We start from the raw sequence: 15,402 nt of genomic DNA, 5'->3' as shown, positions 1-15,402 counted from the left end.
ATTTCTCTAGCAACTGGCATTTAAGTCACATTCCAGAATTAATTCCTTCTGTCGCCATCGGGCACAAGTGGCCGTTATCCCTGCTGTTAAACAAACCACACCTCCCCAATTCATTATCAAATCAATTCTGACAATGCAAATTTAGCACCCAGACGATGTGCTCAGGTTCGGTGTGGTAGAAATAACCCTCCCTAACTCACTTGAAGCCATTGTGATTAGAATTTTACATCCCCAATGCACATACCCTCCCCAAATGTTATTGCTGTATTGTTGCTATTAGAGAAAGGATAGTGTTCGTTTGTGAATATTTTAATGGGGACAATATGTGTTAATTTTGAAACGCCATCTAGCAAAAGAACTGGAACCAAACACACTAGACGAAAATGGTCGTGGATGTTTGCTCATATGTCTGTTGTCTTCCGTTACACCTTTCGAACAGGTACATCTCATGTTCTACAAAACTCAGAAGCACACCGGACATCTTATCTCTTTACCATATTACAAGCACAACAGTGCCACCTACTGGTTTTAAAAGGTAAAGATACCCCTGCCCGTACGGGCCAGTCTTGACAGACTCTAGGGTTGTGCGCTCATCTCACTCTAGAGGCCGGGAGCCAGCGCTGTCCGCAGACACTTCCGGGTCACGTGGCCAGCGTGACGAAGCTACTCTGGCGAGCCAGAGCCGCACACGGAAACGCTGTTTACCTTCCTCCTAGTTGGCGGTCCCTATTTATCTACTTGCACCCGAGGGTGCTTTCGAACTTCTAGGTTGGCAGGCGCTGGGACCGAGCAACAGGAGCTCACCCCGCTGCGGGGATTCGAACCGCCGACCATACGATCGGCAAGCTCTAGGCGCTGAGGTTTAACCCACAGCGCCACTGGTTTTAAGCTAGATACTAAAATCTTCTCAGCAGTCTTCTCTCGCCTTCCTGACCGTCTCATGGCAAAGAAAAGTCTGGATTAGAAACTTCCAACAATAAAAATGACCAGAGCCTTTATTGAATAAAAATGTTTCATACTTAGCAAGATTGGTAAGAAAGCAGAATATTTTACAACTCTAAAATATAGTTAGAGCTAATCTTGGTGAATACATTATAAAAAGATTAAAAACTATTTAGGTAAAACCCTTTTAACCCCATCTCAAAATACTATGATTTATAAAATACCATGCAGTCAAGTTGAAAAGCACTAAAAGCACAATGCTAGGAATCAGTCCCAAGAAATTCCCACTGTTTCATCTATTTTGTCATCGCGGAGATTTTTGCGTGCAGCATCTTTCATGTGGACTCTTACACCTGGCAGTTTGGGTACACGTAGAATTGCTTAAAACGTACACAGTTTTCAGAAAAAAGGAGAAGCAAAGTTTCAAGTAGAAAACATTATTCGGAAAGACAAACATGGAATGGAAAGTAGCAATCCCCTGCAGACAGAAGCTTTGCCCTCTACAAAATCCTTCCCTTAGCATTGCTCCAGTAGATTAAAATGCTGTGCTTCTAAGCCCAGATATGAGACAGATCCTCTTTTTCACTGGCCAGCCAGCTAATTCGAGATTCACCTGGACCCTAATGCACAACAAGTCATATACAAAAAGAGCCTAATGCAAAGACAGTTCTCTCCTGATGGCTGCCAAGTAAACACAGCTTCCCCCCTAAAACCATGTTGCTGACTTTTATTTCAGATACTGTCATTCTCTAGAAGAGACAGTGTTTTCACTATTCAAAAATGTATCTATTGTGCCTTTACACATACATTATTAAAGTGCAGTCATTGCCATTTAAACGGTTCCCCAAGTGCCCTTCGAAACTGGTCCCTAAGAACTGCAGTAACATAGTTAAGTGGTAATAGTCCTGTATCTCAGAAAGCCCCATTCTCCGTCAAGCTCGCCTTTGAGGAATATAGTGACATCCTGCAAAAAATGGCTGAAAACTACCAGAAGCAGAAGAGAATAAAGGTGGCATTTAAGCTGACCAGGTTACTGAGCAGAATTCAGAAATGTACAGGGTTGTGTTGTTGTTGTTTTGCTCAACTGAGGCAGCTTTTCCCACAACGATTTTATGCATACTATCCGTTTTCCCAAATTTGGTTAAAATTCTCGCAGGTTCCCAACAAGCTTTCCTATAAAATTCAGATCTGAGCAAGTTTTATGGTTCCCTTATGCATCAGCCTGCAGCACGGTATCTCTTTCACCAAGGGAAGCCACTCTAGGAAGAAAACAAAAAACCCCCAAATGCTAAACACACCAATTTTAAGGCCCAGCACCCCGCAGTTAAGTTCATTAGTGAAAGAGTGTCCCATTTATTCCTCGTCTTCTTCCTCTTCGCCATAGTATCTGTTCCGCTTGATCTGCTCTTCCACAGTCAATTCTTCCAGGTCTTCACCTTCAAAAAACCCAACGTCTTGGGATTTGCGATTTGGGCTAGCAGATAATTCTTTTACAGCGGTTGAATTCAAGACAGAATGCTTAGGGGGCGTATGGAATGGCGCTACCTTCTCCAGTGAGGCTGGCTCTCCTGCCACATTTTCTTCTTCCTCCTCATCTGTGTCGCCACTCCTCTGCCCGTTTTCAACCAAGATCTCTTCGCCACCCGCTTCTTCTCCTTTCCCCCCATCCAGCTCTTTATCCCCCTCGCCCAGGTGTGGATCAGCCACGTTGCTCTTTCCCTCTGGCTTGCTTTCCACCGCCAATTCCGGTGCCGGCTCCTCCGTTTGTCTGACCGTGCTTCTTTCAGCCTTCGGAGGAGACGCGTTTTCAGTTCTATTGCTCTTTACAGATATGGTTCTAAATGAGGCAGCGACTGTAAACGGACGGCTCCTTTCTTTCAGCGACGAAGACCGTCGCAGCTTTTTAAGGTCTTGGTCCACGTCTTCCTGATGATCCGGCTTAGCGGTTTCATCTTCCGGGGGCCACTTGGGCTTCAGCACCTTGATGCCTTCTTCCAAAACACTTCCTTGGCTGCCTTGTTCGGGAGGCGGCGGCCAAGCAATCTTCAGCTTCTTGGTTTCCGCCGGCCTCTCTTCCTTCTCGAGCAAACCGGCGGCTTTTGCTTCCATGGTGGCCGCCAGAATCCCAACTTTTGCAATTGGGGCATCTTCCACGCCGGGACTTTGGGGGCCTTCCTCAGCGTTTCCAACGCTGGCGGGTTTCTCCTGGGATTCTTCGCTCTCCATTTTGCTTGCCCACAGCTCCTTGTGTGGCTTAAGTCCAAAGCCTTCGTCGTAGTTGCCTTTGGCCTTGAAGAGCTGGTTAAAATGCGGCTTGCAGTAAACGTTCCCATGCAGAGATGCATATGTTCCAATGCTGTACAAGGGGGGAAAGACACAATTATTAGCACCTTCAGTATCTTGGCAAGAGAAGAAATAATAACCAAGTCAACCAAGATGTTTAAAAGGTTGGATTTGTAAAGAATTAAGTTTGTTGTTATTGTTTATCTGTTTATTGTTTTTCTTCTTTCATTTATTGATGAATTTTTCTTTCCCCCCCTATTTTTGTGTGTCACTCTGTTTTGTGGTTTTTGTTATTATTGTGGAAAATATAATAAAATTTTATTTTTAAAAAAGAGAAGAAATAATAACCATCTCAGAATGTACTAATTCAGCAGCTCTACAGGTACAAGTTGCTGGGAGCCACGGGTGCGAAGAGTGCTCTCGCACTCAGCTCCTGCTTTCAGACCTGCCACAGGCATCTGGTTGAACTGAAATATTGAACTGAAATACTTTATTGTCACTTGTACGACTTGTATATAGTGAGATTACACAAGCACCCCCCACTCAGCTCTCTTAGTCTCCACCCCCACCGTTCAGCCCGGATACTGAGATCCAGCGCCGAGGGCCTTCTGGCGGTTCCCTCATTGTGAGAAGTGAGGTTACAAGGAACCAGATAGAGGACCTTTTCAGTAGTGGCACCCACCCTTCAGATGTGAAGGAAATAAGCAGCTATCCTATCTTTAAAAGACATCTGAAGGCAGCCCTGTTCAGGGAAGTTTTTAATATTTAATGCTGTACTGTTTCTAACATTTGATGGGGGGCCGCCCAGAGTGGCTGGGGAAACTCAGCCAGATGGGCGGGGTATAAATAAATTCTTCTTCTTCTTCTTCTTCTTCTTCTTCTTCTTCTTCTTCTTATTATTATTATTATTATTCCCCTCGTTTACTGACGAACACCCACCAAACCCAAAAGTCAGTTGCCCTGTTGTCTTTTCATTCAGCAGCCTAACAGCCCACAGATAGAAGCTGTTCTTTAGGAGCAGCTATAAGTGTGTTTTTGTCTCTGGTGCTGTTAAGCGTGCTTTTGTCCACCAGAGACCTCCTTCTTTGGAGGTCTTTAAGCAGAGGCTTGACAACCATATGTCAGGAGTGCTCTGATGGTGTTTCCTGCTTGGCAGGGGGTTGGACTCGATGGCCCTTGTGGTCTATTCCAACTCTATGATTCTATGATAAGAACGGCAGATCAAGTGGATGGATTATGCAGAAATGGCTAAAATGACCAGAAGAATCAGAAATCAGGAAAATATATAACTGGTCTTAAAAGCCATTGTAAACAGTTAAAATTGTCAGTAGGATTGGAATAACACTTGCAGTTTAATGGTGGGTTTTGGACACAATGGAGAGGTAAAAGATTTGGATTATCATAAAAGATGCAGGAGGAAATGATTAACAATAGGACCCACAAAGGAGAGGAGGGAAGTCTAAGAGATTCCTTGGAATCTTGTTTTATGTTGGATGTTGGAAATGTGATTGTAAATTTTTAATCTGAAAAATCAAGTAAATAACTTCTTTTAAAAAAAAAGAAGTGTGCTTTTGTCAATAAAGAATTAACTATCGGCCCTTAACCTTCCTCGGCTGCATGTGTGCAGGACACTCCCTGCTTTATTGTGTCGTATGCAGAAGTACCGTATTTTTCGCTCTGTAAGATGCACCCGACCATAAGACGCACCTAGTTTTTGGAGGAGGAAAACAAGAAAAAAAATATTCTCTCCCTCTCTGCCCAGCGCCTCTCCCGCAAAGTGGGAGGAAGGGCCTCCGTTTCTCCTCCCACATCTCTGAAGGGGCGCTGCACAGCGTTCCCTCTCTGTGCAATGCCCCTGTAGTGAAGCGGCAGGAGAAATGGAGCCCCTTCCATTTCTCCTCCCGCTTCGCTGAAGGGGGGCTGAGCAGAGAGGGAAAGCTGCTCAGCGCCTCTCCAGCAAAGCAAAGCCAGGAGAGAAAGAGGGATCGGTGCGCACCGATCCCTCTTGCTCTCCTGGCTTCAACGAAAGCAACACAAAGCCTCCCACTGTGCTCAGGAGGCTTCGGGCGACTATCCCTGAAGCCAGGAGAGCTCTTCTGGCTTCAGCGAAAGCTGCACAGTCTGCATTCGCTCCTCGCTCCATAAGACACACACACATTTTCCCTTCCTTTTTAGGAGTGGAAAAGTGCATCTTATAGAACAAAAAATACGGTACATCCTACATTGTAGATTCCTTTGGAGTTCTTAAGAACCACCTGAAAACCATGCCCACCTTGCTTTTCTCAGCACCTAAACATTGCCATTTCCTAACCCACACTAGAGAGTTAATCTTAAAGTAGCCTTTTTTATATATAAAAAAGAAGTGGGCTCTCCCTGAAGGACTTACGTGAGTTTGCTGTTGCAGTAAGAACAGCGGAAACAGCTGATATGGTATACTTGCTGGTTGGCAAAGAGACGCTCCATTGGGTAGACAGTCTTCTTACACGCAACACAACTTTCCTTAGCCGGCAACTGGAACTTCTGGTGGAAGAAAAGTTGGCAAGTAATACAGGGTTCAATGCAAGACTCCCAACAAGGCTGACGGTCAGTCCTAGCAGAGCCTCCTTCTGAAGCAGTGTTTCCCAAACTTGGGTCTCCAGCTGTTTTTGGACTACAACTCCCATCGACCCTAGCTAGCAAGATCAGTGGTCAAGGGCGATGGGAATTGTAGTCCAAAAACAGCTGAAGACCTAAGTTTGGGAAACTTTGCCAAGCTTGAGAAGAGCTGTTCTCAAGAAAATAAGGGGGACATGTGGCCTTCCAGATGTTGTTGCGTTCCAACACTTCCATCAGCCCCAATAGGATGGCTCATGATTAGGAATGATGGGAGTTGTAGGGAAACATTGTTGTAGTATTGAGAGCCACGCATTTCCCCGTCCCTATTCCAAAGCCAATACGCCAGGGGTTGCCAGCACACCACCCAGGCTAACCCAGATCTTGTGCTAATACTTCTGGAGCCAGCCCAAAATTAAAACACAAAAATATCGTATTTTTCACTCCATAAGGCGCACCTGACCTTAAGACGCACCTAGTTTTCAGAGGAGGAAAACAGGGGAAAAATATCCTGAATCAAATGTTGTACTAAACTATTTAATAAGCTACTGGTATATCAGAGTGAGACTGAGAGGGACAGGAGCTGTATGTTTAGTGTGCATGCTCAAGGAGCCAGTGGATCAGCTGAGACATGGGGGGATTTGCATAATTTTCCCCTTGCCCTCATCCCCTGCCTTCCAGTCCCCAGCAACCTTCCTATTTTACCTCCTGATCTTCACTGCGCTCGTGGCTCAGAGCTCGAGGTTGGTTGGTTTTTTTGTTGTTGCTGGTTGCTTAAATTTTATCCTTCCGGATCCAACCCCTCCTGTGCCCTGCCGTCCCTCTGCAGCCTCATTGCTCCGTTTAGGGAGCGCACGGACCTTTGCTAGCTGAGGCTGCTGCAGCTGTTGCTGGCTACGCACCACTTTTTAAAAGCGCCTGCTGGCTTTGAATCGCCTGCCTCCTCCCGGCTCACTGTAAAGCAAGCAAAGCTAGAGCCGCGCAAACCGGGACAGAAGCCATGTAAGCGGCTCCCACTTCGCTTGACTGACGGGAGCCACGGCTCCGGTCTAGTGCATGCGCTCCATAAGACGCACAGGCATTTCCCCTTTCTCTTTAGAAGGGAAAAAGTGCGTCTTATGGAGCGAAAAATACGGTAGGTTTAGGAAACATGGAACTGGCTGTCCAAACAACCCCTCCAATCTAAAGCACCCATAATTTGCACCCATCTTCATTCAGTCTCTCTATAGGAGTTGGTGAGGGTTAGGAGATGCAGGAGGGAAGGCAAAGTCAAAGTGGGCAGCGGCACTCAAATCTAAAAGGAGAAAGACGGATCTAGCAAGTTCACGCTGTATTCATCTGCTGATGTGGCAGATCAGATTCAAAACTGAAAAGGCAAGGCATGTGAGCGTACTGAGCACCCTCACCTCTCCATGTGCTCAAAGTTGGCTGTTCCCCTTTCTAAACGGCTGCAAAACTCTTATACGGGCCACATCCACATCCTGCATTCAAAACACTCCTGCCACTTTCAACAGTACTGGCTCCACCCAAAGAATGCTGGGAACTGTAGTTTGTTAAAGGGGCCAAGAACTGTCGGAAGATTCCTCCAAGGGCTCCAACTTCTCGGTTCTTTGTGGGATGTTGTGACTGTTAAAGTGGCAGAAGAGTGTGTTAAATGTACGGCATATGGGTGGGACCACGTTTCCATTCGTTTCTCGGATTTAGAAAGGGAGCCGCTTTTCTATTTATTTATTTTTAAATGAAAAGCTGCCAAATGGCAATCGCAGGGAAGCTGATCCATTTGCATCTTTCTGCTTCAAGGTACTGTTCCCCCAGACTGCCTTCTCCAGAGCTCACCCCCTGGGGAGGAAAAGTACGTTTGGATTGAATACAGGGAGGGTGCTAGATCTGCCTCCACCCACAAAAACACAAAATGCGTACAATCTGAGAGACCGAAAGAGCAGAAGTAGCAGAGGAAATGGCTCTTAGCTTAGGTGGGCAGGCTGAAACAGCCCTGATTACATGTTTTACCTTCCAAACCGGAGCTAATATAGTTAAATGCCCCACATTGATTTTTTTTAAAAAATCTACTTATGTTGAAAAAGCTTTGAAGCCTGGAACTTCAAGTGTTTTTTTTAAAAGGTGGCAGCTGATGCAGGTAATCCCATATGAAACTTTCAAGCATGCATTCTGTCTGGCAAGTTGAATGTGTTACCCAGGCAAATACATTGGGGCAGCAGCTACAAACCTAACAGATTTATTGTGCTGCCATACGGACAATACCTCCTAGGCTACACCGCTGGTTTGATCAGCTCAGGGATGATTTTCCAAACCTGCAAAGGCATACCTGCTTTTCCTTTTAAAACAAAACCACCACCTTCTGTTGCATTGATAATCAGTAAAATCTCAATATTAACAGGATAATTTAAGCAGCATGGAATATAGATCCCTCTAATGAAAGCAAGAATTCAGGCAATGTTGCTTGGCTGTCAAAAACTAGTTTCCCCCCAATCGCATCTGGGAACCAGATATTAGCATTTGCTGCAGCAGCATAAATTCCCCGTCCAACTTACATGCAAAAACCATGGAGGAAGGTTTTGGGGTGTGTAGAGGCAAGTTTCTTTTTCCAAGCACGCTACGATTAGCAACTACAGTGGAAGGGTGTGAAGTCCGGTTAATAAAAAGAGGAGGAGAACAGGCAAGAAAGCCGAGAGTCGAGCTCACATTAAAAAGGGAGGCAGGAGTAGAGATTAGGAACCAGGAGCAGGAAACAGAAGCTGGAAAAGACAAATGGCTATTTATAAACACATCTCTGGGCTGGAGTGAAAGCGTACTAAGATGTTCCCTGGGACAGAAACACTCTCATATTTACACTACGAGAAACATACTCAGCCAACAACTAAGTTGCAAAAGATCAAGGAGGAAAGGTCTCTTTTAAGCAATAAATAGTATAAAGATGATAAACATTCAGTTCTGAATAATCATGAACCAAGCATTGGAATTTTGTACACTTCATCTACAATATGGAAAGGGGAGCAGAAGGCCTTATGGATTGCTCGCAAGTTGTACAGTGAATTAACAGTTCCCTACTCAAAAAGCAAACACACCCTTTTGTCCCGTCCCCCCACTGCCTGGCACAGAATTCAATCAAGTATAATTAAAATCTGCGGGAAATGTAGATCTGCACAAGATCAAGGTATTCTATCTATAGCATCATTTTACAGCTGCAAGGATTGGTAGCAATTTTGCAAAATGTGCGCACACGAAAGTATATAGACAATCCAAGTTTATTATCTCATGATGGCATTTGGGCTAAAATGCTGGAATATTGACTACAACCGTCTTAATTGCCCAAACATTTTTTAAAAAACCTAGTTACTAAAATGCACATATTTGAGTTTGATGACTTATTCATGTAAGGAAGTTTAAGAAGAACTGAAATTTTATTAACCATCAATATTCAAAGGAAAGGTTTACTACCAAATATGTTGGTTTATTTTGATTCACCCTGTTAGGAGTTGAGGCAGAGTTGGGAAAGTGAGCAAAACTTCTGATTTTTAATAACAAAAACTGGTGAGTATATAACACATAAATCTATAAAATTACAATGAAAGAAAAAATGTAAAGCTGCATATTGGCGGTGCTTTACACCAGCAATGATTAAGAAAATATCTGATTTCGGTACTACGGACTGTCAGAGATGTACAGCAAAATCAGTTACTTTCATGTATATATAAATACGTTATTTTTCAGAATATGTTATTTTTTAGGGAATGCTATTATTTATTGGATTTACCTATCTGCTAAAGCACCCAAAGTAGTTTACAGTTTACAGTTTTAAATAATACCTTTATTGTCAGTGTACAACCTGTGTAGTATGAAATTAACCAAACCTCCCTCCCCCCAACACAAACACTCAATCTCATCGCAGTCTGGGTGCTTGTCGCACAACACACCCAACCCGAAAGTCAGTTGCACTATATTATTTTCCGTTCAGCAGCCTAACAGTCCATGGATAGAAACTGTTTCTTAGCCTATTGGTATGGCTGATTATACTTCTATATCTCCTGCCTGAGGGTAGAAGGTTAAAGAGGTGCTGGCCGGGGTGTGAATCATCCCTGAGAATTTTTCTCGCTCTCCTAAGGCATGTCATCTAGCGGGCTCAGGGAACAGCCCATAATATCATGTGCTGTGTTCTTCACCACACTCTGTTCACAATCTGAACATTTTACCCAATAAATGCCTGGAAAGAACCAAGTCCTCTTTTCAAAGGTGGCTCTGTTAACTGGTATAAGATATGTAACTGATAAATATGATTTTGGCAGCCAGAATTCTTGCTGCTTATATCGCAGCATCTATAAAGACACCTTTCTGCAACTGGCTTTATAAAATGTGAGTAATGTTTATGGGAGGAAAAAATTGTTCATAGTGCAATAGGTAATCTAAATGCTACTGGCACCCTTTTATTACAAAATACAGACATAACAATGGTGCTGAATGTCATAATATGAGTTATTTTGTTCTCAATAAATTATTTCAATTAATTGCACGACTGAGCTATTGGAATAATTATGGTTTTTCAAGACATTTGGCGGGGGATCTTTTATTTCTATTCTTACAAGTTTCGTTTCATTTTTTTCAAAGTATATGCATATAACATACTTATTTTTGTATCTAATAAAAAATATATTAAAGATCACATAAACTTGAAATACCTTACTTTTCCATGTATAAGACTAGGGTTTTGTCAGGGAACTGCCATCGGAGCCAGAGGGAGAGGGAGGGCTCCAGAGGGGTTTCGGAGAGCGTCCCGGGAGGGAGAGAAGCAGCCCATCTTATGGGGAAGGAATTCAGCGTAGCACCAGTGGAGAAGGGGGGCAGATGGGGGAATCGGCGAGGTGGCTCCATGACTCCTCGCTGGAGACCAGTGGGGAGAGCACGGGTCCTCCGATGCCCACACCCTCCCTGTGCAGAAGGCTTCCGCGCAGGGAGAGTAGGCGGCGACTAGGCGTCAAAGAGCTTCTTTGCTGGAAGAAGTTCAAGAAACGCCCACTGACGGATTCTGCCAGTGATTGAGACAGCCACGGGTGAGTGGCTGTCCGGACAGAAAGGGTTCACCCAGGTAACCCAGCCAGGTGTGGCGTCAATTTACGCACGAGCAACCCCTAGAACCATTACAGGTTTTTTTACTAAAAAATGTTTTAAAAGGAGGGTTAGTCTTATACACGGGGGCAATCTCCCCCCATTTTCTTAATTCTGAGTCCTCCAAAATAGGGGGCGGCTTATACATTGGGGTGTGTTATACACGGAAAAATATGGCATGTCATTATTTTCAGAAGAGTTTGGATTTGATATCCTGCTTTATCATTACCCTAAGGTGTCTCAAAGTGGCTAACAATCTCCTTTCCCTTCCTCCCCCACAACAAACACTCTGTGAGGTGAGTGGGGTTGAGAGACTTCAGAGAAGTGTGACTAGCCCAAGGTCACCCAGCAGCTGCATGTGGAGGAGCGGAGACGCGAACCCAGTTCACCAGATTACGAGTCCACTGCTCTTAACCACTGCACCACACTGGCTCTCATTTTTATGGCTCCTATCAGCAGATCTTCAGCTTCTAAGTTTTGAAGGGCTCACAGAACCATTGCACAGAATGCTTTGTTTTCCTTCTCTGAAGTTCCTTGCATATTTCAAACTGAGGACTGTATCCAGGGCTTCCTCCCCCCCCCCCCCCGCAAGCCGGAACTTGCCGGAACTCAATTCCGGCACCTCTCAGGTGGGCACTATTGCCATTCTAAGAGAACAAGGGAGGCGTTCCTGGTGAGTTCCAGCTCCTCTTTTCCTAGAAAAATAGAACTGGTAATATCCAATGCTTCGCATGCAGAGACCCACTCGCTTTTCTCCTGTGTTGACCACTGCTACCAAAAAAAGCTATTCACTGTACCTACCTTCACGGCTTTTGGGGGAGAGGTGTCTGTCTGGCTAGATGCTCTAGAATCGGGACTTTGTTGTTTGGCATAGAGAGACCTCGGGGCTTCCGTTTCTTTCTGGAACTTGAACCCAGCTAGAAGAGGGGAAGATAATCTTATTAGTACCCGCCACTTAAAACTCAAAGGATTTTGTTTACATTCTGAATCGAGGACAGCACAACTAAATGCAGCGCAGGATGGGCAACTGATCTCACTTGGAACAAACGGAAAACCAGATGTAAGCAATTCAAAGATAGTCTCAGCTACTTCAGATGCTGCCTTTTCTTCACAAATGGAAACCACTTTGAGATAAATACTGGAGCATAATGGGCTTCAAACATTTTGTCCCAAAGGGAATTATTTTCTTAACACGTAAAAGGATGACGATACTTAGGTGAGGCAGACTTAAATGTCTGCAGAGCTAAATAAGGGAGTCAGAGGTATAATCTAGGTCTGAAAACCTGCCCACTGTCTGGAATTTGTCATCCAAAAGTCCTGTGAGATCCATTCATAAGAATACACTTGGAACGAGTGTGGCTGACTTGCATGTTTCTGTCATATAATGTGGCCAAAACTGATTTTCAGGAAAATAGGAAACTTTGTATGTGTTGTGGTTCTGCACAGTTAACACTCCAGAAGCGTTCTGATTCACTGGGTGCATTGGCCACATGACCCGGGCATTTTCCTTTGATCTGTGCTCTGTGGGGACTGAGCTCTCTTTGGAGAGCAGTCTGTCTGAGAATGTGAGCAAGGTAGTTTCATTTTTGCTAGAGGCAGAAAGCTGTGAACATGCAGCTAGATTCCGTAGGTTGTCTTTTCTGTTTGTTATGCTTCTAAATAAAGAGTGTTAGAATAGAAGCACTGGTGTCGAGCTGAGTTATTGAAGACACCACGTCAACACAGACAAGCCATTTTACGCTGCATGTGAACTCTGCTATTATCCGGCAACTGAGAAGAGTGGCAGCGCGCGAGTGCCATTGAAGGTTGTCGGAGTGACAATAAATTCAGATTTATCGCAGGGCCGTTGCAGCAGACTCAGTGGGTCAAAGGACTTACGACCCACAAACTTTAACAGTATGGAAGAGGGTGCAGAGAGAGAGACAGGCCTGAGGTGGGCATATGCAGAAGTACAGGCAGTGGAAGAAAAATATTATCAGCATTTTAAAAAAAGAAAAGAAAAAAGAAATTGTCACTTCAACCAATTCTACAAAATTCTGTAAAAGAATTTGATTTCCTCTCTTAGCAGCAGAAATGGGAAACCACTGCATACCGGAAGAATACCTTGCCTCCTGCCTTCGGGGTGGCCAACTTGAATAAAATATTAGTGCGGGGAGGAAGCAAGCCCTGCCCTGGATAATTGATCACACGACGTGATGCACAGACACTATTTGAATGGCAGTGCTCATCAACCGGGGGTGGGGGGGCAGCCCCCTCAAATATTTTAGGAGGGGGCAAAGACCCTTCAGCCCCTAGAAGTTGGCTCCTATGCCTGCCATAACATCCAGATTTAGAAATATCCAGGAGGCAAAAATGACTGATTTATTGGAGGGCTGCCGCCGCCTCTGGAATCTATGGTTTCAGAAGACAAAGCAGCTATTTCATTTGGTTAATTTCATTGTACACAGGCTGTACATTGACAATAAAGCTATTATTATTATTATTATTATTATTAATAATAATAATAATAATAATAATCTACACCCAGACACCAAAAGCCAAGTGAAATATGAATCAATTTCTTATTGCAGGGGAGGGATTAAAAACTTACGAGTGCCATCTTCGCAGAGACTGGAATTCAGACCATCTACTATGGAAATCTGTAGCAGGGGGAACATATAAATGATCAGTTCTTCAGTACATGAATATCCTCACTTGTCTGCTCTCAACACACCATTATTGTTTAATATTTTAAAGAGAAGAAATATTTAGACAAGGCACAACTGAAACAGGCCAATAAGGTGTGTACAGCGCAAGGCAGACGGTGGTCAGATGCAAAGAACACAGAAACTTTGCCACATCCAACTCAGAGATCTGTGTCGCCCAAAAGCCCTTAGATTCTACATTTCAGTTGCCTTAACATAGGGTGGAAAGGGAAATAATTCATCTACTGAAGCTCCTAATTTGCAGAGACCATAGTTTCACCTGGCCCAAGTACCTTCTCATTGCCATTTCATCTTGATACTATCACTGCTGAGGCAGAGCCAAATCCAGGTGGCTCAACAACAAATTCAGGACCATACCTGTCCCTCGGTGCCAACCTCAACAGCGCAACAGGTGTTTAAAGATGACAGCACTGATTTAAATGTCTGTGTTGCCTACTTAGGTATGAAGTCACTCTATCAGCTGAAAGAAACCACTGAGTCCACTGTACAACACTGTTTCCCAAACTGGGGTCGCCAGATGTTTTTGGACTACAACTCCCATGATCCCTAGCAACCAGGACCAGTGATAAGGGATGATGGAAATTGTAGTCCAAAAAGGGATGATGGAAAATGTAGTCCAAAAACAGCTGGAGGCCCAACTTTGGGAAACACTGCATTTCTTTACTATAGCATCTCAGAGAAAGTGTAACCGCTTGAATGAACAAGGAACTCAAGGCCATGTACCAATTTTTATTTTTTTAGCAAATTCTTGGCCCTTTGAAAATTAAAGATGTCTGCTGTTTTTGTTTCTCACCACTGTGGCGATAGTGTTTTTCAAAGCCAGCTTTGTCCTATTTTCACCAACAAAACGTCTTTGAAGTCCTAAAAAGTGGCTGGCCTCAAAACCGTCTAACAGCAGTTGTAGCCATTTCCGCCTTGGAAGACTACGCTACCGAGAGGGCAGGAGACATGTGAATTTATGAGCTACAAAGAGATCTTCCTTGGATAAGGTTGATGACTGCTGAGATTATCCAATCTACAGACCCAGAAATAAAAAATTGCCTCAACTATACTAAGGATTTGAGGTCAAGATAGATAATTGGAAATGACTTCAATCCATCAGAAGGCCCAATAGCATGCCTCTCCCAGTGGATTATCCACTGCAGACACAGCTGCTGCTGAGAGATGATTCTCAATGTACAAGGGCCTTCCCTATATACCTAAACCTGGAATTTGGGGTGCAGGTGGCGCTGTGGTCTAAACCACCAAGCCTCTTGGGCTTGCCGATCAGAAGGGCAGCGGTTCGAATCCCCATGACGGGTTTTCCCGTTGCTCTGTCCCAGCTCTCCTGTCAACCTAGCAATTCGAAAGCACACCAGTGCAAGTAGATAAATAGGTACCGCTGCAACGGGAAGGTAAACAGCGTTTCCGTGCACTCTGGTTTCCATCACAGTGTTCCCATTGTACCAGAAGCGGTTTAGCCGTGATGGCCACCTGTCCCAGGAAGCTGTCTGTGGACAAATGCCGGCTCCCTTGGCCTGAAAGCTAGATGAGCGCCACAACCCCATAGTCGCTTTTGACTGGACTTAACTGTCCAGGAGTCCTTTACCTTTACTTTCTTAAATCTGGCATCTTAGGCATATAGCCACTGGTTTGAATACTGGGCTACCTCAAAGCATCCCATGATGCTCTAATGAGAGAGAGAGAGAGAGAGAGAGAGAGAGAGAGAGAGAGAGAAAGAGAAAGAGAGAGAGAGAGCGCAAACTGATCACTTTTAACC

The 15,402-nt window shown here is 44.3% G+C and overlaps 1 protein-coding gene across 18 annotated transcripts in view; it reads right to left on the bottom strand.

Moving 5' to 3' along the window:
* Positions 1–968: 968 nt before the first annotated feature.
* LIMA1 (LIM domain and actin binding 1) overlaps positions 969–15,402 on the bottom strand; it is a 69,433-nt gene continuing 54,999 nt past the window's right edge. For all 18 annotated transcript variants that reach the window (XM_083728850.1, XM_083728840.1, XM_083728851.1 and 15 more), the window contains 4 exons: positions 13,529–13,577; positions 11,740–11,855; positions 5,612–5,745; positions 969–3,298 (listed from right to left, as the gene is read on the bottom strand). In XM_083728850.1, coding sequence (XP_083584976.1) covers positions 2,296–3,298; positions 5,612–5,745; positions 11,740–11,855; positions 13,529–13,577 — 1,302 coding nt within the window. In that variant the 3' untranslated portion in view covers positions 969–2,295. The remainder of the gene's footprint in view (positions 3,299–5,611; positions 5,746–11,739; positions 11,856–13,528; positions 13,578–15,402) is intronic.

Source organism: Podarcis gaigeae (assembly GCF_964106915.1).
Source record: "Podarcis gaigeae genome assembly, chromosome: 2".
NCBI lineage: Eukaryota > Metazoa > Chordata > Lepidosauria > Squamata > Lacertidae > Podarcis > Podarcis gaigeae.
The sequence above is the reverse complement of the archived record's forward strand: the minus strand, read 5'-3'. Positions and strand labels throughout refer to the sequence as shown.